Source organism: Passer montanus, unplaced genomic scaffold, assembly GCF_014805655.1.
Source record: "Passer montanus isolate IOZ18808 unplaced genomic scaffold, ASM1480565v1 scaffold121, whole genome shotgun sequence".
Lineage (NCBI taxonomy): Eukaryota > Metazoa > Chordata > Aves > Passeriformes > Passeridae > Passer > Passer montanus.
In genome coordinates this window covers 1272075-1294374 of record NW_024358834.1, presented here as the reverse complement: position 1 = coordinate 1294374, position 22300 = coordinate 1272075, and the positions used below count along the sequence as shown (strand labels likewise).

The 22300-nt window shown below is 46.5% G+C and overlaps 2 protein-coding genes across 2 annotated transcripts; both read left to right on the top strand.

The window, feature by feature from the left end:
• Positions 1–5449: 5449 nt before the first annotated feature.
• LOC120497113 (fatty acyl-CoA hydrolase precursor, medium chain-like) lies at positions 5450–14382 on the top strand. Its single transcript, XM_039698196.1, has 11 exons — positions 5450–5709; positions 7199–7391; positions 8052–8196; positions 9035–9168; positions 9505–9658; positions 10617–10939; positions 11462–11480; positions 12347–12494; positions 12681–12812; positions 13145–13217; positions 13637–14382. Exons 1-11 carry the CDS (start codon positions 5637–5639, stop codon positions 13809–13811), a joined length of 1569 nt encoding a protein of 522 aa, XP_039554130.1. The 5' UTR covers positions 5450–5636; the 3' UTR covers positions 13812–14382.
• Positions 14383–15260: 878 nt separating this feature from the next.
• PDCD2L (programmed cell death 2 like) lies at positions 15261–20636 on the top strand. The gene is made up of 6 exons (XM_039698195.1): positions 15261–15418; positions 15609–15678; positions 16663–17150; positions 18168–18281; positions 19837–19985; positions 20480–20636. Exons 1-6 carry the CDS (start codon positions 15261–15263, stop codon positions 20608–20610), a joined length of 1110 nt encoding a protein of 369 aa, XP_039554129.1. The 3' UTR covers positions 20611–20636.
• The last annotated feature ends 1664 nt before the right edge of the window (positions 20637–22300 follow it).

The following is a 22300-nucleotide window of genomic DNA, read 5'->3' as shown; positions in this document are numbered from 1 at the left end:
TTTGTGAGTAAGACTCTCTTGATGCCAAGTTTATTGGTGGTACAGAAGCTTTGGTGTGGTGTGGATACAGAAATGTCCTCTGTAGAAAGAAGATTGAAACTACAGGTGATACAGAAACTCCATCATCAGAAGGCATGAAAAGCACTTCATTATTAGAAATCCACAGTTCTTATAGAAACAATGGTGGACCTAAGGCCTGATTGGCCTTTAGGAAACTCTCCCACCTGTTGGTCAAGAAGGGATAACTCTTTCTTGTAAACATCTTTGACAAACAGAGATTGCCTGCCTGGTGCAGAGATTAAGATAATAATTGGTTTAGTTCTTTCTCTGAGCTTTCTCACAGCTTGTTGGCTACAAGCTCTTCAGGAGAGACAGGAAAGGGAGCAGAGGTGGAGGGGTGGCCCTTTATATTAGGGAGGCTTTGGACACCACAGGTATTGAAACTAATGAGGATATAAGGTTGGCAATTGCTCCATGAATTAAGATTGAATTTCCAGGTGTCTTTGGCTTCCTGCCAGGGTCTCTGAGCCCCTGCCAGGGCTGTGAGACATCCAGGGCATCCAGAGAGATGTCCTGGGTTCCGACATTAGAGTATATGGAGGACAACTTTTTTGTCACAGTTGGTGGGTGGGCCCACCAGGGGAGGGACTATGTTAGACCTGTTATTTGCAAATAGAGATGGGCTGGTGGGAGATGTGGTGGTTGGAGGCTGCTTGGGACAGAGTGATCATGAAATTATAGAGTTCTCAATATCTGGTCAAATGAGGAGGAATTTTTAATAAGATTTTTACACTAGACTTCAGGAGGGCAGACTTTGGCCTACTTATGAAACTTATTCAGAGAGTTCCTTGGGAAGCAGCCCTTAAAAACAAAGGAGTTCAGAAAAGGTGGGCATGCTTCAAAATAGAGATCTTGAGGGCACAGGAGCAGACTGTTCCTGTGTGCCAAAAGATGAGGCAATGAGGCAAACATCCAGCCTGGATGGGCAACAAGGTTTTGAAGGAACTTAGGAATAAAAGGAGGATGTATCATCTTTGGAAGGAGGGTCAGGGCTCTCAGGAAATATTTAAGGGGATTGCTAGGGCATGTAGGAAAAAAATTAGGGAGGCCAAAGCTCAGTTTGAACTTAAAATGGTGACTTCTGTAAAGGATAATAAAAAATGTTTTTACAAATATATTAATGGCGAAAGGAAGGGTAAGACCAACCTTTGTTCTTTACTGGATGCGAGAGGGAACTTAGTGACTGCAGGTGAGAAGGCAGAAGTGCTTAATGCCTTCTTTGCCTCAGTCTTTAGTGGTAAGACAGCTTGTGCCCAGGACAACTGTCCTCTTGGGTTGGTTGATGGGGCCAGGGAACAGGATGGTCCCCCCATTATCCAAGAGGAGGCAGCCAGAGAACTTCTGAGATGCTTGGATATTCATAAATCCCTGGGCCTAGATGGGATAAATCCTGGGGTATGAGGGAGCTGGCAGATGAGCTTGCCAAGCTGCTCTCCATCATTTACCAGCAGTCCTGGCTTGCTGGGGAGGTTCCAGATCATTGGAAGCTACCCAATGTGACGCCCATTCACAACAAGGGTGGGAAGGAGGATCCTGGTAATTATAGGCCAGTCAGCCTGACCTCAGTGCCTGGCAAGATCAGAACCAGAGGTCACAGTCTCAAGCTGCACCAAGGGAAGCAGAGGTTGGATATTAGGAAAAAGATTTTTACAGAAAGAGTGCTAAAGGTCTGTAATGGCTGCCCGGGGAGGTGGTGGAGTCACCATCCCTGGGTGTGTTTAAAAACAACAGGATGTGGCACTGGGTGCCAGGGTTTAGTTGAGGTGTCAGGGCAGAGGTTGGACTCGATGATCTTGAAAGTGTCTTCCAACCTCGTGATTTTGTGATTCTGTGATTTCCTGGTCACACTGGTGCCTCACAGCAGTGATGCAGCTCCACAAGTCCTACAGGGCAATGAACATCATTTCCACCTCCCTTCAGCTCCCCTCTATGTCTCTGGAAGAATTTTTAATTGTTCATGGCTAATAAGTCCTACAGCAACTAGCTACCCATCCCTTCTTTCCAAATTACTTTACTGGAAGAAGTAGGGTGGGATTTTCTACATCTTCTTGTCCAAGTCCTGTTGCCAGGCAGAACTCAGGAGCAGGGTGAGACTGTTCTACCAGTGCAGATTTGATAAGCAGAACTTCCTTCTAAACATCTGTCCTTGCTTCTTTGCTTTACCTCCATTGTTGTGTGAAGGGAATATAATTTCAAAACAGTCATGCTAAATCTTCATTGCACAAACCCTTGAAGTGTTGTGCCACTTCTTTTAAAAGGAGATTAACAGGCAGTGTTGTATGGCTGTGCACAGAATACATGCTCATCTTGTGTATGCAGAGAAGTGCAGTTGAATTGACTTCCTAGCACAGGCCAGCACTAAAAATAAATCACGGTGGAAAATGTCAGAAGATCTTACTCATTTCTATGTAGAGATAAGCACTGTGATGCTCTTGTCTCCTGAGCTGAGATTCACACTGTTTCCTTAGCATGTAGTAAAGCTGTCCAAGCTTCAGAGGCTCTAGCTCTAAGTTTTATATGCTGTAGTTTCACTGAATTCTCAGCAGGGGCTGTGATATTTGTCTAATTTTTTTCCAGCTATTGAAATCAGGACAGGAAGCAGTTTATTACAGTACAAAGAGGCAAAGGTCATCATGTGGCAGGATTTTTTCATTGACCCTTGACTTATACATTAGTCACTGATTGAGGGCAAGCTGTAAAATCTCTTTAATTTAATGTCAAACAGGATTCAAGAATCATGCTCACCAGTATGTAGCACTGTCCTCAGATTCTACAAGTCTCTGTCACTGGAGTAAGAGTCTCCACATTTGCAAAGCACATAGGCCAGGCTTGCAGATCCACCAAAGTATCTCCAGACAAGGCTGTAGGGATCTAAAACCCCATTTTTTGTTATCTTACTGTAGGTAAGACGGGCAGAGTTTGCAGACACTGGTTTGCACCTGTCCTGTTTTCAAAATGGCTGCTTCCCCAGGCCTGTGGATGGGATATGGGCTCAGAGTTGTTGCAGACTGGGTACTTGAGAAAGAAGTAGTGAGTATAACAAAGACTGAAGAGAAAAGCTTGGAAATTCAAATAGTAATGAAGGGGGGAAATGAAAGTAAATGGGAAAATGAAAGAAAATGGGAAAATATGGAGTCTAGTAAAGTCATCAAAGATAAGGTCATAGAAGATAAATTTGGTTTGGAAATCAAGTTTGTTACAGCAAAAGGAGAGAGCAGCAGGTGCTGTACTCTACTGTACTCCTATCCAGTACAGGATATTTGGCTTTGCAGCAAAGAACCCCTCCTGTAGCTCGTGTGTCATGAGTCAGCTGAGGCATGAATGCCCACCACTGTGGGAGCTGAGCCAAAAATAAGGGATTCCTGCAGTTCCACCTTGCATGAAAAGGGTTTTCCTATGCCAGGAACCAAAACAATCCCAGGAAAGAGGAGAGTGAGAGAATTCACAGCAGCACCCATGCACGCAAACAGAACTGCAGAGTTTACCCCTGTGCAGTGCTTCTGAGGTGTCTCAGAAACCTTCATCACACAGATACAGATAAAAGGTAAGTTATTCTCAGCTCCATCACTGGCACCCCCAACCCCTCTACCATTAATTGCATTATACAAATCACACATTTGTCATTACAGTATAGACTATATATTCAAACAGGGCACACTACTCCCAGACTAGTTTTATAGACCCTTAGTGTCAGTCTTGAGAACCAAGGCAAAAGGTGGAGTAGGGAACACCTATAGGGCCAAATTCATTGCCACTCTGCACAGAAGTTTTTGTCTTCATTGTTTTCCTCACAGCATTCTCCATCTGCCAGTGCACAGTGAGCACTGGCCGTGCCCTCAGCCTCAGGAGCTGCACCCCAGCACAGCCTGGCAGGGCGTGCAGGGCACTGGGGCACAGCTCAGCAGCCACCACAAACCCAGCACAGGCTGCAGACACAGCCAGCACTGCTTGGGTCACCTGCAGTGCAGGGCCTGCCACCAGTTTGCTCTGGGAGCAGCCGGGTTAAAGCTGGCTGGCGTTTATCTCCAGGGGCTGTAAATCACACCTGTGCACACACATGGGGGAAGATCTGGAGTAAAGTGCACAGGGAGCATTTGGAGTAAAGTGCACAAGCCCAGCCACAGCACTCAGCATTGACTCAGGAGCACAAGAGATGTGCTAAGCTCATTTAAGCACTGTGGGTCTTGTAAGCCACTGAGCTGTCAAGAGAGGTGTGAGCAGGAGTGGATCTGGAGGAATGGAGCACTCTCCTGTGCAGACAGGCTGAGAGAGCTGGGCTGTTCAGCCTGGACAGGAGAAGGCTCTGGGGAGGCCTCAGAGCCCCTGGCAGTAGCCCAAGGCAGCCTACAAGAAAAATGGAGAGGGGCATTTGCCAAGGGCAGGTAGCAACAGGACAAGGGGGAAGGGCTTCAAGCCAACTAAGGCAGGTTTCAATCAGAGGGACAGAAGAAATTCCCCTCTCTGAGGGTGCTGAGGCTCTGGCACGAGCTGCCCAGAGCAGCTGTGGCTGCCCCATCCCTGGCAGTGCCCAAGGCCAGCTTGGACACAAAGGTGTCCCTGCCCATGGCAGAGGTGGCATCAGTAGAGCTGGGTGGTTTCTTCCAACCCAAACCACTCTGTCATCATATCAGCTGATTCTTTGAAATGCTGCTTCTGACAACTGAGAATTCACATGACCTGAAATTGCAAATCTGCCTGTCTGGGGCAAGAGCTGTGGCAAGACTCTTCCTGAGTCAGGAGAAGAAAAAAAATAAGAAGGCAGAGCCTAATACCTGCACAAAACCAACACAACCTCCCAGGTAATGTGAGCAGAAAATCTCTGCTCAGCTAATCTGTTCTCTCCTTTTCATGTCATCCTTCAATGATACATGTGGAATGTATTGAAATCAATCCTCTGGATTTTGCACATGTGTAAGATATGGAGTTACCACCCAAATACCACCCTTTCATATTGCTCCCACTTGACAAAAGCTGATCATTCACCTCTTTCTTCTTGTCACTGCATTGCAACACTATTGCAAACATCCCTGGACACACCGAACTGAGTGACAGGTGTCTCCTGCACCCTGCAGGAAAAGCTGGGATTTTTCCAGTATTGGTGCTTTTGTCCGAAAGATGCTTTTCTGAGCATAAAAATGGCTCGAGTTTACTTCAGCAAAAGCAGACTTTCCCGGGCGGTTGGTTTGGCCTCGGCTCGATCGTGCTCCCCAGCGCAGACCCTCACAGACACGCAGCAGATGCAGCCAGCAGAGCCGCGGTGCCTCGCAGCTCTGTGCCGGGGCTGAGCAGAGGCTGCCCCGGGGCCGCAGCCGGACACCGCTGCCGCCAGGGCCGGGCTGCTCCCAAAGCACCGGAGCCCGCTGTGCCCGGCAGGCTGGGAATGCCGCTGGCAAGGAGCAGCGGGGAGGCAGCGGCAGCCCCGGGGGCAGGAGGGCTCCCCGAGCCCGGCCCGAGCCCGGCAGCCCCGTCCTGGCTCGCAGCCCGGGCGCTCCCTCGCCTCAGCCGCGGCTGCCTTGCGTAAGGGCCCGGGCCGAGCCCATAAAGGCCCGGCCCGCGGGCCCGGTGCCAGCGGCACCATGGCAGCTGCGAGGGACACGGCGCTGCTGGCCTGGATCCTCTTCCTCGGGGGCACGGCGCTGCTGGCCGCAGGTAACACCGGGGCTGCTGCCCTCGGCGCCCGGAGGGGACAGGGCACCTGCAGCGGCCTGCGGGGCTCCAAGCCTGGGCAGGGATGGGCTCAAAGCCTGGGCAGGGATGGGCTCAAACCCTGGGCTGGGATGGGCTCAAACCCTGGGCAGGATGGGCTCAAAACCTGGGCTGAGCTGGGCTCAAAGCCTGGGCAGGGATGGGCTCAAACCCTGGGCTGGGATGGGCACAAACCCTGGGCAGGGATCTGCTCAAACCCTGAGCAGTGATGGGCACAAACCCTGGACTGAGCCAGGCTCAAACCCTGAGCAGGGATGGGCACAAACCCTGGGCTGGGATGGGCTCAAAGCCTGGGCTGAGTCGGGCTCAAACCCTGGGCAGGGATGGGCACAAACCCTGGGCTGGGATGGGCTCAAAGCCTGGGCTGAGTCGGGCTCAAACCCTGGGCTGGGATGGGCACAAACTGTGCCCTGACCGGGGTTCAAACCCTGGGCTGAGCATGTCACAAACCCTGGACTTAGCTGAGCACAAGCCCTGGGCAAGGATGGGCTCAAACCCTGGGCAGGGATGGGCACAAATACTGAGCAGGGATAGGAATAAACCCTGGGCTGGGATGGGCTCAAACCCTGAGCAGGGATGGGCTCAAACCCTGGACTTAGCTGGGAACAAGCCCTGGGCTGGGATGGGCTCAAACCCTGGGCCGGGATGGGCACAAACCTTGGGAAGAGATGGACACACAAATTAAGCAGCAGTAGCAAAATTTCGTTTCAGTTCTGGATCTCCTTTCAGTCATATGTCTAACCTGCTTTGCGAATACCAAAATCGTATCCCTGTCCTAAAATCTTGCCTGCTGATGCCAAGAAGCCACAGTAAAATGTCTGTAATTCAATTTTTGAACTTTCACTCAAATCCTAAAATGAGTCACGCTTAAATGTTATTAGGATTTGCTTGTGCCAGGCTATTTTTAGGTGTGTTAGATGCTTTTTCTTTTGGCTGTACATACTCTCAGGGGTCAGGAATAGATTTTCTCTGTTGATTGTCTTTTCCTAATGCAAGCTATCTATTGGGTTTTTATCTAACAACCCAGGGCAAAAAAAAGATTAAGATCTCTACACAACCACTAATGTGTGTGTGGTAAGACAACACGTATTATATACCTGAAGGAGATGGCCATACAGAAAACTCAAAATGAAGGCTGACTAATGTCAGCTATACTGATTTTATAATGGCACAATAAAAGTGTGTTAGAATAAGTAAGGAAATCTAAAATTGAAATAAGTAAACTCTAATAATCAAATTAGTAAATAAAAGAATAAAACAAAAAAACAGATCAGAAGAGTGTGCTGATAAAGCTGATGAGAGATTGTTGAAGTTTTACGTAAAAAAACTACATGTTTAAGTGAACAAAAGGTGCATATTTAAGGAGCATATGTAGCAATTACTTAGAAGCAGAGCAATGATGTGATTCTGTGATTCTGCTGCTGTCCCACAGAACAACCAGAAGCGGAGACCAAATACGGGAGAGTGCGAGGGTACCAGTTCAGAGTGGACACAGCTGAGAGGACTGTGAATGTCTTTCTGGCACTTCCTTTTGCTAAGCCTCCCCTTGGATCACTGAGGTTTTCTGAGCCCCAGCCCCCGGAGCCATGGCAAGGTGTCAGAGATGCCACTTCCTACCCACCAATGTAAGGCCACGATCAAACACGGAACCTTTCCCCATGTCCAGCTCTGCACTTCCATGACACTGCTGTGCACACAGGGCCATCCATGAAGGCAAATGCCTTGGTGCCCCCTCATTGCACCTGCAGCTGTTCCAGTGCATGCATTTCTAAAGACACTCTGTGAGCTGCTCTCTGTCCCAAAAGCTGCTCTTTCCCAGGCAGCAGTGATGAACTGAGATGGAGCAGCACTGACAGACAATGCTCTGGCTCAGGAGCACTTGCCCATCACTCACCAATCACTAGAAACCTTTGGAGCAGAGACAGAGAGCAGCTGAGGAAATGTTGGAATGCAACACGAGGGCAAAATGCTGAGTCAAGTGCTTAAAAGAGCACATAAGAAATGCACAACAAATCTGACCTACCTTGTAAATGTCTCACTCCCATTGTCCTACTGCCCTTGTTCAGTGTCTCAGGGCTGAAATCTCCCATTGCAATGTAAAAAGCTGTTGGGGATGTAAAATGATTCATTTCTATTTTCATATGTATTTCACATACCAGTCTAGAATGGAGCTGGAGATCAGTTCCTGCTTGGCACATTGTTGTGGAAATACCAAAAACCATTCTCTTCACAGCTTTCAGGTTTTAGTGATTTCTCTCTTGCTTCTTTCTTTTTCATTTATTCAGGTGTCTACAGGACCACGTACAAGGACAGCATTTTTCAGACATAATTACCAACAGAAAAGAGAAAGTTCCTCTGCAAGTGTCTGAGGATTGCTTGTACCTAAATGTGTACACACCTGTTTCTGCAGGAAAACAGGAGAAGCTGCCTGTAAGCAAAACCCTTAAAACACCTTGAGCAAAGATCAGTTCCTGCTTGGCACATTGTTGTGGAAGTACCAAAAAGGCTTCTCTTCACAGCTTTCAGGTTTTAGTGAATTCTCTCTTGCTTCTTACTTTTTTATTCATTCAGGTGTCTACAGGACCAAGTACAAGGACAGTTAATTTCAAATATGGTTACCAACAGAAAAGAGAAAGTTCCTCTGCAAGTGTCTGAGGATTGCTTGTACCTAAATGTGTACACACCTGTTTCTGCAGGAAAACAGGAGAAGCTGCCTGTAAGCAAAACCCTTATAACACCTTGAGCAAAATGATCTAACAGCAAACCTTCAACCTCTGCCATGAGCAGACAGGCAGGGGCACTTTTGTAGTGATGCTCAACTTACATGCTTTGTCCCAGCAAATATTAGCTGAAATTGAAAGGAGACACAAAATCCTATTTTACAAGTAAAATTGTATTGGCATGTAGGGAAGCAGTGCTTGATTTAATCTAAATGATCTGTCCAAATTCACAGGGCACTGACACAGTGCAGGCATTTAACAAACTCAGTGCCATTTTGCAGCCCTGCATGTCTTTAAAGATTTCTACAATTTCGGAAATGTAATCTGAAAGAATCAAAGCACTGACACAGTGCAGGCATTTAACAAACTCAGTGCCATTTTGTAGCCCTGTAGGCCATAGATTTTAACGATTTCTACAATTAGTGAAGTCGAATGTGAAGGAAAATCAGCAGAGAAATAGCACAAAATGTTATATCTTAGGGTATATTTAGTTTTTATCACTGGGGGCACTTACCTGTGCTGGGCTGATCCTCTTTTTCTTTTTGCAGGTTTTGGTATGGATTCATGGAGGTGCATTGGTTGTTGGAGCAGGTTCATCATATGATGGCTCAGCATTAGCAGCCTTGGACAACGTGGTGGTTGTAGCAATTCAGTACAGACTGGGTATTGCTGGGTATTTTAGGTAAGTTGGTGGATCTCAATTTGTCCAAAGTGATTTCCAAAAGGATGTGTGCAAAGCCTTTGTAAAAAGACATGCAGAAGACTTGCTTATGCAAAGAAACATTTCTGAACTGCACCTACAAGCACTGGGGACAATTTGCAGTCCCAAGGCAGCTTCCAGATCTGTTCTTGTGGGGCTGCTGCTCCAATCTCAGGGCTTCCCGAGCCATCCGTTTGTCTGTCGTGTAGGGAACTTCTGTGTAGAGAATGGCAGATGATTTCTCAGAGCACAGATTGTATCTTCCTCTGCCTCTCTGCTTGCATTGAGCATTTGAACACCTCTGTGCTCTCCCTGCAGCACTGGTGATGAGCATGCCCGAGGTAACTGGGGATATTTAGACCAAGTGGCGGCTCTTCGGTGGATTCAGGAAAATATCCTGCATTTTGGAGGAGATCCAGGATCTGTCACTATCTTTGGAGGATCTGCAGGAGGAATCAGTGTTTCTGCTCTTGTAAGTTCACAGTAATATTGAACTGTAATTACTTAGTGGAAATAACCCTCCATCCATTTTCAGTATCTGCATGGGAAGCCAGCGAGAGAAAAGGGATGGTGTTACAGTGACACATCACCTGGGTCTTTGACACAATAACAAGGCAAAATAACCCAGATTTTGGATGATAAAAATGTGTCATTTTCATACTCAAATGTTGTAGTTAAGTAACAGAATGCTATTACTCATCTGCTGAATTAAATTCTAGTCGGTTTGGTTTTCTGTTGTTTACTGTAAAAATGTTGTAGTTAAGTAACAGAATGCTATTACTCAACTGTTGTATTAAACTCTGGTTGTTGTGGGTTAAAAAAAAAATCAGAAACCCTCAAAGTCTAATCACATGAGAAAAGTCCTTTAGCAGGAGTTGTGGACTCTTGCCCATTTCCCGTTTGCTTTGACAGCCACTTGTGCCAAGTGATTGAGGTGAATAGTCCTGGTAGCTGATGCAGCCCTGCAGTTTGTGACCCTGTGACTGTGTAAAATCTTTACTCCAACACGGAGCACATTGGCTGTGACACTCTCCTTCTGCAGTCCCTCCCCCTTTGGCACAGGTCACACCGCCCAGCCAGGCTCCATTGCACTTGGCACACACATCCCTGTTTCCTCTGGCCAAAAGCTCTTTGCTGCCCTCCTGCAGCAGAGCCAGAGTGCCTCGGGCACATCCCATCTGTGCCTGCCCTGCAGTGTGGTGCTGGCAGGCGCTGGAAGCAAAGTGCAGGGGGAGGGCAAAGGCCCTGAACTCCCCATCCCTGCCAGCGCTGCCCAAGCACTTTGCTCGCTGGACTTTGGTCAGAGCCTGCACAAGGACACTCTTACCACGTGGGCTTTCAAAATGCTCCACATGGCCACTGCTGATCCTGAAACCCAAAACCCCTGGGAGAACACAGTGCTTGTCATGCTTCTCCTTGCTTTTTCACAGGTCTTATCTCCCCTGGCCAAGGGCTTGTTCCACAAGGCCATTTCAGAGAGTGGCACTGCAGCCCTGGGCTTCTTCACTGACCAGCCTAAAGAGGATGCACAAGTGGGTATTGGTGGTAATTTTAATTCTTTTTTCCTGACAGTTCTGCATATCTTAAACTGTTCAATCCAAAATACTGAAACATGGTTTCCTTCTTGGGAAACAAAACAGACCATCATTAAAGACAGTAATTCTGTGTGCAAACAGTACATGTGTAATCATGTGTTGCTTTTCAAACACCCAAATATCCACAAAGAGTGCAGAATGAAATGGAAAGGAATATGGTAACATGTAGTGTCTTCAAAAAACCTCAACTTACACTTTTTGGCTGGAAAATGGCACCAGACTCTGAATACTCTTCTCTTCCACTCCTGTTTGATGCCAGTATCATCCCAGAGAATACTCTTTGTGGGATGTAATAGTAGGAGAACCTGAAGGGGATATAAAATCTGACTTTCTTGACTTGTTCAGCACATAAATGACAGATGTGCAGTGAATTCTTGCCTGCAAAGTGCAAACAGGTTCCTGCCCTTCCATTCTGCATGCACATGGCGTTACCTGTGCCTTGCTGTTGTGCTGTTTTTATTACAGCAGGGGGTTCTCGGGCTCTGTCTGACCCTGGCTGCTGTAGGTGTCCCAGATAGTGAAGTACCACTGAGCACAACCTGGCCAGGTGTCCCAGGCAGGCTCCCAGCCACGGGCAATCTTAGCAAGCAGCTCAGCTCTTCAGTGAGATCAGCTCGTTGGTGAATTCAGCTCTATAATGATTTCAGCTCTTTGCTTGCTGAGTGCCTCGGCACACGCAGGAGAGAGGAGAAGAGTTGTGTGAGGTTCCACAGAGGTGTCTCTATTGGCAGCTTCTGCAAAGGGTCACAGTGACAGCTCTTCTCCAGAACGGGGCAGAAGTGGGTGTTTATGTAGGTGTAGGGGTTTTGGGAAACACTCCAACAGTGAGGGTCGAGGTGAATATGACCTATGGTCTCACAGAGAGATAACAAGGGTCCAAAGGCAGAAGAGAGGGGCTTCTTTAATCCAGTTGTCATGATTTGGCATTTCTTATCTTAGGCAACTGACCACCAGGGAGGCATTGCAGGCCCTGTGCCTGCCACAGTGCTGCCAGGGCAAGGAAAAGAAAATGGCACAGATGATTCTGGAGGACCTGAAAATCAAACCATATATTATGTCCTACTTAAAAGTTCTTATCACAACGCTTATGTGCCTTTGAATCTTCAATACAGCAGTGGTTTTTTACCCACTGTTCCACACATCCATGGCCATATTGAACTAAGAAAATATGTAAATTCAACATAATGATTTCTGCTTCAGAAACATTAGAAATATAATGACAGTCTTCACAGGACCTCTTGCCTAGTGCAGAAAATCAGTCAGAGAAATGTTAAGATGGTTTGGATAACATTATTTCTTCTGTTTTCATTTGGCTTCACGTTGGAACTGCAGTAAAAATCTGAACTTCTTTTAGAAGCAAATAGCCCTCTCTCCCTGAGATCACCTGTATGCATAGCTGTGTAACTGCAATCTGAGCTCCCAGGCACACTCTGACACAGCTGGGGGTTTTCTCTGAAAGCTGTTGTTTGGGGATTAGCCAGGGATGTGCAGAGGCCACACTCACCCACTGCTGTTACTCCCTCTGATATTCATCATCACTGTAATGGCTTTCATTGCTGTTGCAGGGCCTCACGTCTGAAGTTGTGGACAGAGTGTACAAGGAGTACATGGGGGATGCAGAAAGCCCTGCCCAGGTCCGAGATGGCCTCCTGGATGCAATGGGAGATGTCTACTTTGTCATCTCAGCTGTGGAGGTGGCCAGACACCACAGAGGTAACCCAGCAGCTTCAGAGCAGCTGTAGAATTCGATCTGGGGGTGCCGGGGACAGTGTGCAGCACTTCTCACTATCCAGAGAACTGGTAGTGGTTTCATTTAAGCAAAACGGTTTTTGATGAAAGTTTATCATCTTTGGAGCAGTATTTTCAGCTCTCAAACCAGCACTTTTCTGTATCCTCTAGATGCTGGCAACCCAGTCTACTTTTATGAGTTCCAACATCGACCGAGTTCAGCGGAAGGTTTGGTACCAGAGTTTGTCAAAGCAGATCATGGAGCTGAGATTGCCTTTGTCTTTGGAAAGCCATTCTTAGCTGGTGATGTACCCATAGTTACTCCATATTCCTTTTAGAACCTCATATCTATTACTCATTTCAATTACTAACAGCCCTTAGAATGGAATTTCTCTCTTATAAGCATTAAAAACCATATACATACAATAAGCATACCTTACATATCATAAGCATTACTATGAGCATAAACATCTTCTGTCTTCAGTAGCAGATCCTTTCCATTACATCATTCATCTGCAGGTCTGTCCTGGAAACACCTCCAAGAGCTCAGGGCAACCAGGAGAAGTGTTGCAATTGATATAGCTCATCCTCATTTTTTATTTTCTAATGTGGCCCTTTCATCTCTCCCTTTGCAGGAGGTGCTACAAAAGAAGAAAATGAACTCAGCAGAACTGTTATGAGATACTGGACCAACTTTGCTAAAAATGGGTGAGAATCACTATGCTAATTACAGCTCAAGTTCAGTCTGTGCTGCCCACAACATACTTGCCTGCCTCAAGCAGTACTTATATGGTGGTTCCTAGAAATTTGGCACAATTTAAGATAAATATTGAAGCAATTTCCCCTCCTAATGGTCTTTTAATGGAACCTGCAGACATGAGGAAGAAAAAAATCTAAGAGCAGTTACTCCATCTGCAAAGGAGTTTTAGATCTAAAGTTAATGGCAACTTTTACATTTTTGCTGTTCCACTGATGAGCCTTTTCAAACAATACTGCCAATTTATTCAGGTACCAGAATCACATCAGCTGGGCTCACCTGCTGGCTTTCTGAAATGCTCTGAACCTGAGCAGCCAGAGAGCAATGGATTGGCAAGTGGAGAGCTAACTTTTCCTCCTATTATTTCCAGGAATCCCAACGGAGAGGGCTTGGTCCATTGGCCTCAGTATGGCCTGGAGGAAAAATACCTGGGAATAGACCTGGAGCAAAAGGCAGCAGAGAAACTGAAAGAACACAGAGTGGAGTTTTGGGCACAGCTCACGAAACAAAGTCAGACTGGAAGGAGAAAACACACAGATTTATAAGATCCATGAAGGGTACAGTTTGCTTTAAAACCCAATGGAAAGTCAGAGAAAATGAGTTTGTCAGCATACAGAGTAATAATCACCTTCTAACTCACTGTTGTGTAATCTGCTGTCCTAATCACACTGGAGGGAGAGAAACAAGGGGCATTTGGAATGTTTGCCAGACTGAAAATCACTATTTAATGAAGCAAGCAGAAAAAACCCCCACAATCTTTCCAGGTCCAGACAGACCATGGTTCCTACTCAGTGCATATCAAAAGTGAATACTGAGGTGGGAATGGGCAAATGAACTGAAATCGATAGGAAATGATCAATACAGAATATACCCTACGTGTCAGACTATTTTATATGCTTCTGCCCTTCTTCTTGCAGAAGAGCATGGTCAGTTGTCCCTCCTAGAGACTCTTTCTGCTTTCTTTAACTGGAAATAGCTTGTAGGCAGCAGAGAAGAGCATCCCTGACACTACACCTGTGAGGTGGGCTTGACCTCTCACAAAAGAGGACAGAAAATCTCTACCTGTTTTATTGCTTTGTTATTGTTATAAATAAATGTTGCTTTGATTTTTTGGAACTACCTTTTATTTCACTTAATTGACGGAGTCCAATTGCGAGGTCAAGTCACACATGAGGAGTCAGAAACGTGCCCAGATACTTCCTTCCACTTAAATGGTTTCAGGTATAAATCTTACAGGTTTCTGTGCAGGACCTGAAGAGAGTCCAACAAGCTCTTAGTGATGTCCAGGTGTTAGAAACACAAATTCCTGGTCAGCGGAATTGTTAACCCTTGTTAAGGTTTGGGGCTGGACATGTTCCAATCTCTGCCCCGTGAGAGCAAACAGAGCTCGGGAGAAGGATTTCCATCGATACACGAGGAATGCAGAATTCGGGGGGCACGAGGACGTTGGTCAGAACCCCCAGGATAAGGCAGAAAGGAACCAAGGCAGCTCAGTGACTGTGGAACCAGCTCCGAGTGGGCCCAGGGGAATTGCGGCAGGGGCGGGACAGGAGCACCGAGCCCTGGAGCAGCGCCCAGGAAAGCAGCGAGCCACGGGAGGAGAGACAGCATGGCAGGGATGAGCACAATGAGACACTCATTAACCAACAGAAGAGAGAATACTAATTGTTAGGGGAACTACGTACCTTGTAACCAATACACATTCATGTCTTTGTTTGCTTAAAGGTGAAAGTAGTGGAAAGTTTGGCCGGTCGTGCTGCTCGCTTCGTGGATTTGCCACCCCGTGCCTCTGAGCGCAGGAGTGCGGGTGAATCAGTGCCGGGACTCGGGCGGGGAAGGGCCGCTCCGGGGCCAGCCCGTGCGCCCTGGCCGGGGCTCGGCCTCGCCGCGCCGTGAGGGGAACGCCCGGCCCGCGGGCGCGCACAGGTGGCACGGAGGTCACGGTGTCACCTCGGTGTCCCCAGGGGTGTCACAGTGTCCCCAAGGGGTCCCCGATGTCCCCAGTGTGGGCGGGCCCGCCGCGGTGCGCGCGGTGCGGGCGGGCGCTGCTGCTGCTGGTGCAGGTGTACTGCCCGCTGGAGCGCGGCCCCGCGCACCGCGCGCTCCACGTGTTCGCCTGCGCCGCGCCGCGCTGCTGGGGAGCCGCCCGCAGGTGAGCCCGGGGCCGGGGCGCTCCTCGCTGTTATTGCTGTTGTTATTGCTGTTGTTGTTGTTATTGCTGCTGTTGTTGTTGTTATTGCTGTTATTGCTGTTGTTGCTGTTATTGCTGTTATTGTTGTTATTCCTGCCGCCGGTCGGCTGTCCCACTCACCCTGTGTTTCTCTTTGCCCGGCCCGTGGAAGCTGGAAGGTGCTGCGCTCCCAGTACTCGCAGGCCCAGGATAAACAGAGCCGAGCTGTCGGCGTCAAGCAGGTACGGCTCGGCTCGGCTCGGCCCGGCCCGGCCCGGCCTGCCCGGGCTGCGGGGGTGCGCTCTGAGATGCAGGCGTTGCACAGCCTGCATCCCCTCGTTTGCAGAGCCGTGACCGCTGCAGCAGCTCCGCTCGGTTCCTGTCACGGGCTGTGCCTGTGGGGCAGCCCTGGGCACGGAGTTTGTGTCGCTGCACTAGGCTCTTTACTATAAGACAGTTAAATAGTGTTTAAGCTGCTGTTTGCGATCTGTGCCAGGTTGGTTTTAAAGGGGACATTGCAGTGTAGCTGCATGACCAAAATGATACTTAATAGTTTAGTTGACAAAACTTTATTTTCCAACTTCAAGTGGATTTGGCTGTACTGTTTAGGTTTGGATTTTTAACCTGTTTTCTTTGTCTTCTCTTTTAAATTATATATTTGAATTTAACACGAGCTTTTGAATTAATGTGACTCAATAATTATTAATATACTTGTGAGGAATGTTGGCTAAAGCAGGTTGGAAGAGTAGGGTGGCACCAAGCTAGTGGCAGGAGGCAGGCAGGGAGATTGGTATTCAGTGGGTGCATTTGCAATGTGGAATCTTGGCCTGTGATAAATGGGCTTTTACTCTGGTAAAATGATGGCGGTGTTTTATTATTTCCTTGTGTTCTGCCCGTTGGGTGCAGAATTCCTGTTGGGTGCAGTAGCTGTTTCAGCTGGCGGGGGCTGTGCCACAGCCAGGGATGGCAGCAGGAGGCACCAGGGCCACTCAGAGGGCTGATGAATTCTTGCTCAGATTCTCCAGTGTGAGGTGGTTTTGCTCTAACTGCTGGGCTGGGAAGTAAACGTGGTTTGTTGGAGAGTACCGCAGTGAGGAGAGTAGGTGCAGTAACACAGCATTAGGTTGAGGTCTCAGTTCTCCCATCTGTGAGAAGCTGGATTTGAAGTGCATCAGGGTGGCAGACCTTGGCAATGTTCTCTTCCCCCTTTTTTTTTTGATTCTCAGAAACAAGAATCAAACTTAGCTGCGAAGGATTGGTGTGAAGATGCAGATGACTGGGGAGCCTGTGATGGAGCAGAGGCTCCTGCATGTGCCTCCCTTGAGCTGCTTGGCCTGAAGGAAGCTGTGAGCAGCAAGGTGGAGTGTGCATGCCAGCTCCAGCAGCTGCACCTGTCTGAGCCTGCCAATGGCCCAGGAGCCCAGGACACACATCCTGCAGCCAGGGAGGACACGGATGGCCCAGGAGCCCAGGACACACATCCTGCAGCCAGGGAGGACACGGATGGCCCAGGAGCCCAGGACACACATCCTGCAGCCAGGGAGGACGTGGTGATGGCAATGGCTGCTTCAGCTCCTGTGTTCCAGCCCTTCTACATTAATGTTGTGGATGAGGAAGACTACATGGGTTTCCTTGATACAGATCATGCAGACAAGCTACTGAAGGAGTATCAGCAGAGAGAGTGTGTTGATTTGGAACAGATGATGTCAGAGAGGTGAGAACAGGTCTGCGTTTCACAGTGAAATGGAAGGAATTGTGTGGTTTCCTGGATGCTGACTGAGAATCTAAATGGGACTCTGACTAAAGCTGAATGGTGTTGTCTGGAAGCTCCTTTAGGAACCATTGGGGTGCTGTGCAGCAAGAGCAGAGCAGTGCACCCAGTGCTGCCAAACCTGGAGTTACTCAAAGGTGGTTGCAGCTCCGCTGTCTCTGAGTGACTGAGCAGTGGCCATGGGCTCCAGGTGGTGCAATGCATGGTCAGTCCCTGAAACAAGACCTGTGCCAAATGGCATGACTTTATATCATGACACTCCATGCTTTTTTGTTTACAGGGCTAAAGCTTTTCTTACGTTTCAGTTGCTTTTTTAGGAGTTTAACTTTTTAGGGATTTTGGCTAGAGAGCTGGCTGATGGAAAGACACCTGAAGCTTTGGTAAAGGTTGCCTGAAAAACAGTTGTTGAGCCTGGTTACTGAACATATTTTCTTCAACAAATATTTAACTTAGGTGGTCACCGTGAGGACTTTCAGCCTCTTGTGCCTGGATTGGGGACAGCATTGAATTTGGTTATAGCTAAAGCTGCTGTCAACTGCAGAATCTGCACAGAAGACTTTTCAGCAGTGGGGTCCTGTTGATTTTTGTTGACCTTTACAAAATTGTAGAACTTTAAGTAGGCTTGATTCAAAATTGAAAAAGACAACATCATAATTTAAAAAGCACAAAAATGTTTGAGGAGTTATTAGCGTTTTTGATGGAATACAGCAGATATCTGGTGGATTTGAGTCCAATGTGATAGGTGAAAACACTGTTAGTAATTGTAAGAGACCAGAAACCAAAGAACTAGAAGCAAAATGTCCACTTGCAACATCTAACAGGAATTTTCTCTTAACACGTATATCTTTTTCAGTGTATTTGGTATAATTTAATGTGAATTTATAGTAACCATTTCTTATTTAAAACATGTCATATTGGAAACCTTACCGGACAGTTTGTTTCTTTTTTTTTTTCATACAGTTTTGCAGGTGAAGATGGTAATGAAAAATATGAGAAGAATGAAGTCAAAAACTGGGACCACACATTCCATAAATTCATGAAAAGAATATCTGTATGTCCTGAACAGATTTTAAGGTATGTTGATAATCTGGTTATAACAGGGAGATAGAAATCATTGGCATGGATGGTTGGTACATCAAAATAAATTCTTTATTTGGAAATATGTCTATGTTTTAATTCCTTAATTTAAAAAAAGCTGCTGTAGAGGCTGTTGCCATGTCTCTGGTCAGACTTCAGTCCCTGGTTGGGCTTTCTTCATACAAAGTTTAAGTAGAAGAAAAGCCAAGCAGGATCAGAGACCATGGCTCTGGCTGCGGGAGACTTCAGACATAAGACCTCATGAGGAGAGACCCTGAGTGCCTTCGAAGCCTCACTGAAATCCAGGCTCAGAGATCTCCAAGAGACAGGGTTGAGGTGGAAGTGTAACACAGTGGTGTGCTGTTGTGATACATTTCCAAGGCTACCTGCTCCTCTGAAATTTTGTGATCTCTTTGGAATTTCTAATGTCTGTCCTGCAAGGAGTTTCTTGTTTTAAAGCCCCAGAGCTGCAGCTCATTGTGGATTCCCCTCAGCACCCAGCAGTCTTCAGGTCTTGTACATCTGCTGTTTTTCCTGGAGCAGAAGCAGGTGTAACCTCAGAGTAGCTGCTCTTCCTGAGAGGAGCTCATTCTGGATAGGATACAGAGAAGAGTAAATCATAAATCATTCATAGTACCAGAAAATACAGGTTTTCATGGATCACACCAACTGTTCTGGGGAGTCCAGTGCTGCCTGTCTGGTCAGGCTGTCTCACTGTAGTGACAGGGCTTTTGTTCACCAACTTTCCAGTACCAGGTGGAACTAACTGGACCCTTTTTGATGAGGAGTTAAAAGTCTGAGTGGCTGCTTAGACAAATGAAACATGAGAAACTTTCACTAATTGTCAAAGATTATACAGGAGATTTGCTAATGCAGAGTGCACTGGCACTCTGTCTCTTTGCAGTGTTGTGCTCTTTGAATTTGCCATTCCTCTAAAACACCAGCTCTGGTGCTCCCTGGGCTGGCTACAGTCTTTCCACAGCCTCCCTTTGCCCTCCCTGGGGACTCTCAGTGTGCTCTTAGGCTCCCATTTCCCCTGCCTGCAGAGCACAGAATCTCTTGCTTGGCATTCAGTGGAAACCATCCTTGGTCTTTGTTTCCTGCTAGCTGTGAATCTCTGGTAGCTCTGACAAATTAACCATAACTTCTGAGCCATAACTACAGTGGTTTTGAGACCTGTTTGGTATTAAATCTTGTTGAATTTTTATTGCCACTGTTTACAATTCCATTTTTCAGGAAAGTGTAGTTTACTTAATGAAATTATTCTGGTACAGCATATTTTGGAGATGTCCATTCAAAGCATTTGTCTCCTCTAAATCCAGCTCTTTCCTTAAGATTTTCCAAGCATTAACCTACCAAGTACTTCCCCCTCCCTGTTTTTATTTTTTGGTTCATGACTCCTTTGAAGCTTCTGACTCACAACCATGTATTTACTTAAAGCAGGTTCAGAGATTTCAGCAACTCCTGAACACTTTCTTTCGAGCACATAAGATTTCCTATCAAATTTAGATATTTTAAAAATGATAATTTTCTCCTCCCTGTCTTCTCTCAGATACTCTTGGGGTGGCCAGCCTTTGTTCATCACGTGTCCTCCAGCCAACCTGGACCAGGATATTCCAGCCTGCAGTGTCTGTGGAAGCAGCAGAGTGTTTGAGTTCCAGCTGATGCCCACGCTGGTCAGCATGCTCCAGAGTGACTCAGGTGCTTGGCTTGGCTCAGTCAATATTTCTTGCAGTCTCCTTTTTGGGAGAGTGCAGTGAACTGCAGTTTGGGTTGTTTGCAGCTACCCACACGTGCTTAACCACAGTGGTGGTGTTCAGAGAATCTGCTGTCTCCATTACAGATTTCAGTGAGCAAAGGGAGAGCTCTGCTTCATGGAGACTCTGATTAGAGCTGGAGTTGTTCACTAGTGAATTAAATAACTGCAGTAGGGATAATTCCATGGCCATGGGAGTATTTGTCTTTATTGCCTCTTAAAGGAGGCCTTGGAAGATAATAAACGCTGTGAGATGAGATTGCAGACACTTAAAAATCCCTTTGAAAATTCTAATTTGGCTGCTTTTAAAATGTTTAACAGTAGAAAATGCTGTTTACAGAAGAGACTGAATTAATTTTTACCATGTCTAGTGGTAAGCACTAGCTCCTGATTATGTCACTTTTCATACCCTTTTGTACCTGTGTTGCTTTGTTTTTAGATCTGTCAGTGGAATTTGGAACTGTTATAGTTTACACATGTGAGAGAAGCTGTTGGCCGACAGATCATCAAACCCCTCTTGAAGAATTTATTTTTGTACAAGAAGACCCGGATCAGAGATTATTTAAATAAATTGTATTTCTCTGCATAGATCAAAAGTCTTTTGGGGTGTTTCAGTTTCTTTTACTACAAGTGTGTAAGTGCATAACAGAATTTTCCTCGGATATGGTGAAATATTAAATTTGTTGGATGGCGTTGTGTTTATTTCCAAGAATAACCAAATTAAAGATATTAGCATGCCTCTAAAATGTGGTGGCAACATTTGCATACTTCAGTTACACATGGAAATTGAAGTGTAGAGATTGTTTCACAGTTCTAGTTACTCTTAGCATTTGGGAAAAAAAGTAAAGGAGAAAATCTTTCTCCTATACTATTAATATCCATCAGCCACACAGAATCCAGTATTTAGAAACTCTTAGCAGAGCTTAATGCCCGCCTCATTTTAAAAAGCAATTCTCTTTTGATTTGACCATGGACTGGAAATTTGTGGGGAGTGGCTGAAGGGCCTTGCTGTCCCTGCAGCCTTCCAACATGAAGCTTTTCTGTGTTTTCCCAGTGCAGGAAAGGTTCCATTTGTGTGGTAAAATGAGCTGTGGCAGTGCCATGGGTTTGTGTGGGGAGAAGGTGCTGGGCTGAGTTAACCCTTGTGTTCTCACAGGTGCAGAACTGGGCTCAGCACCTGCCTCAGTGCAGGGGGGTGGTGCAGCTTGAGTTAAAACCATCTGCATTCTCCTGTACCTTCCCTGTTGGCTTAGGCTGAACTGCAGTATCTTCACTGACTGAAGGAAAAGTAATTTGAGTTTCCTTAGAGCATTCTGCACAGGTTTAATGCTGCAACGTAAACTAATGCACTGAAAGTGTGAGTTTAAAATAAGGGGAGGTGGGCAGGAGAGGAAACAACACACGAGTGATGGAATGCTGGCAAAACTGTGTTTTTAAGGAAGAATTGTAGCTTACCATGTCAACTTCTGGAGGCAAGTTAGTTAACTTAGGTGAAGCCATAAATATAAAAAGTAAAAATACATTAAAAATATATTAAAAATATCATAGAAGAGGTGGGCAGGAGAGGAAACAACACACGAGTGATGGAATGCTGGCAAAACTGTGTTTTTAAGGAAGAATTGTAGCTTACCATGTCAACTTCTGGAGGCAAGTTAGTTAACTTAGGTGAAGCCATAAATATAAAAAGTAAAAATACATCAGAAATAAATATATTAAAAATATCATAGAATATGCTGAATTGGAGAGGACCCATCAGGATCTTTGAGTCTTGGCCCTGCTCAGGACACCCTACTGAGTGTTGGGAGCATTGGCCAAATCCTACTTGAGCTCTCTTTAGAATAATATAATATACAAAAAAAAAATCTTAAACATGTAAATATATTAAATATGTATAGTTGAACTATAAATGTATTAAAAACTAGCACAACAACTAAGAATCTGCCGTTGCACCAGGAGTGCGGGGCTCTCTGGCGGCAGCGGGGCTCGAACCCGCGGCTCTCGAGGCCCGCCCCGCCGGGACCATTGGCCAAATCCTACTTGAGCTCTCTTTAGAATAATATAATATACAAAAAAAAATCTTAAACATGTAAATATATTAAATATGTATAGTGGAACTATAAATGTATTAAAAACTAGCACAACTACTGAGACTCTCCCGTTGCACCAGGAGTGCGGGGCTCTCCGGCGGCACCGGGGCTCGAACCCGCGGCTCTCCGGGCCCGCCCCGCCGCGGCTATTCCGAGCCGCGCGGCCCTCCGGG

Bases quoted from the DNA above. Each gene is read 5' to 3' on its own strand.
- PDCD2L (XM_039698195.1), top strand. From the start codon at position 15,261: ATGTCCCCAGTGTGGGCGGGCCCGCCGCGGTGCGCGCGGTGCGGGCGG. The intron at 18,282-19,836 runs GTATGTTGATAA...GTCTTCTCTCAG, and splicing joins TGTCCTGAACAGATTTTAAG to ATACTCTTGGGGTGGCCAGC. The intron at 19,986-20,479 runs GTGCTTGGCTTG...CTTTGTTTTTAG, and splicing joins CATGCTCCAGAGTGACTCAG to ATCTGTCAGTGGAATTTGGA.
- LOC120497113 (XM_039698196.1), top strand. From the start codon at position 5,637: ATGGCAGCTGCGAGGGACACGGCGCTGCTGGCCTGGATCCTCTTCCTC. The intron at 7,392-8,051 runs GTAAGGCCACGA...TCATTTATTCAG, and splicing joins GCCACTTCCTACCCACCAAT to GTGTCTACAGGACCACGTAC. The intron at 9,169-9,504 runs GTAAGTTGGTGG...CTCTCCCTGCAG, and splicing joins GGTATTGCTGGGTATTTTAG to CACTGGTGATGAGCATGCCC.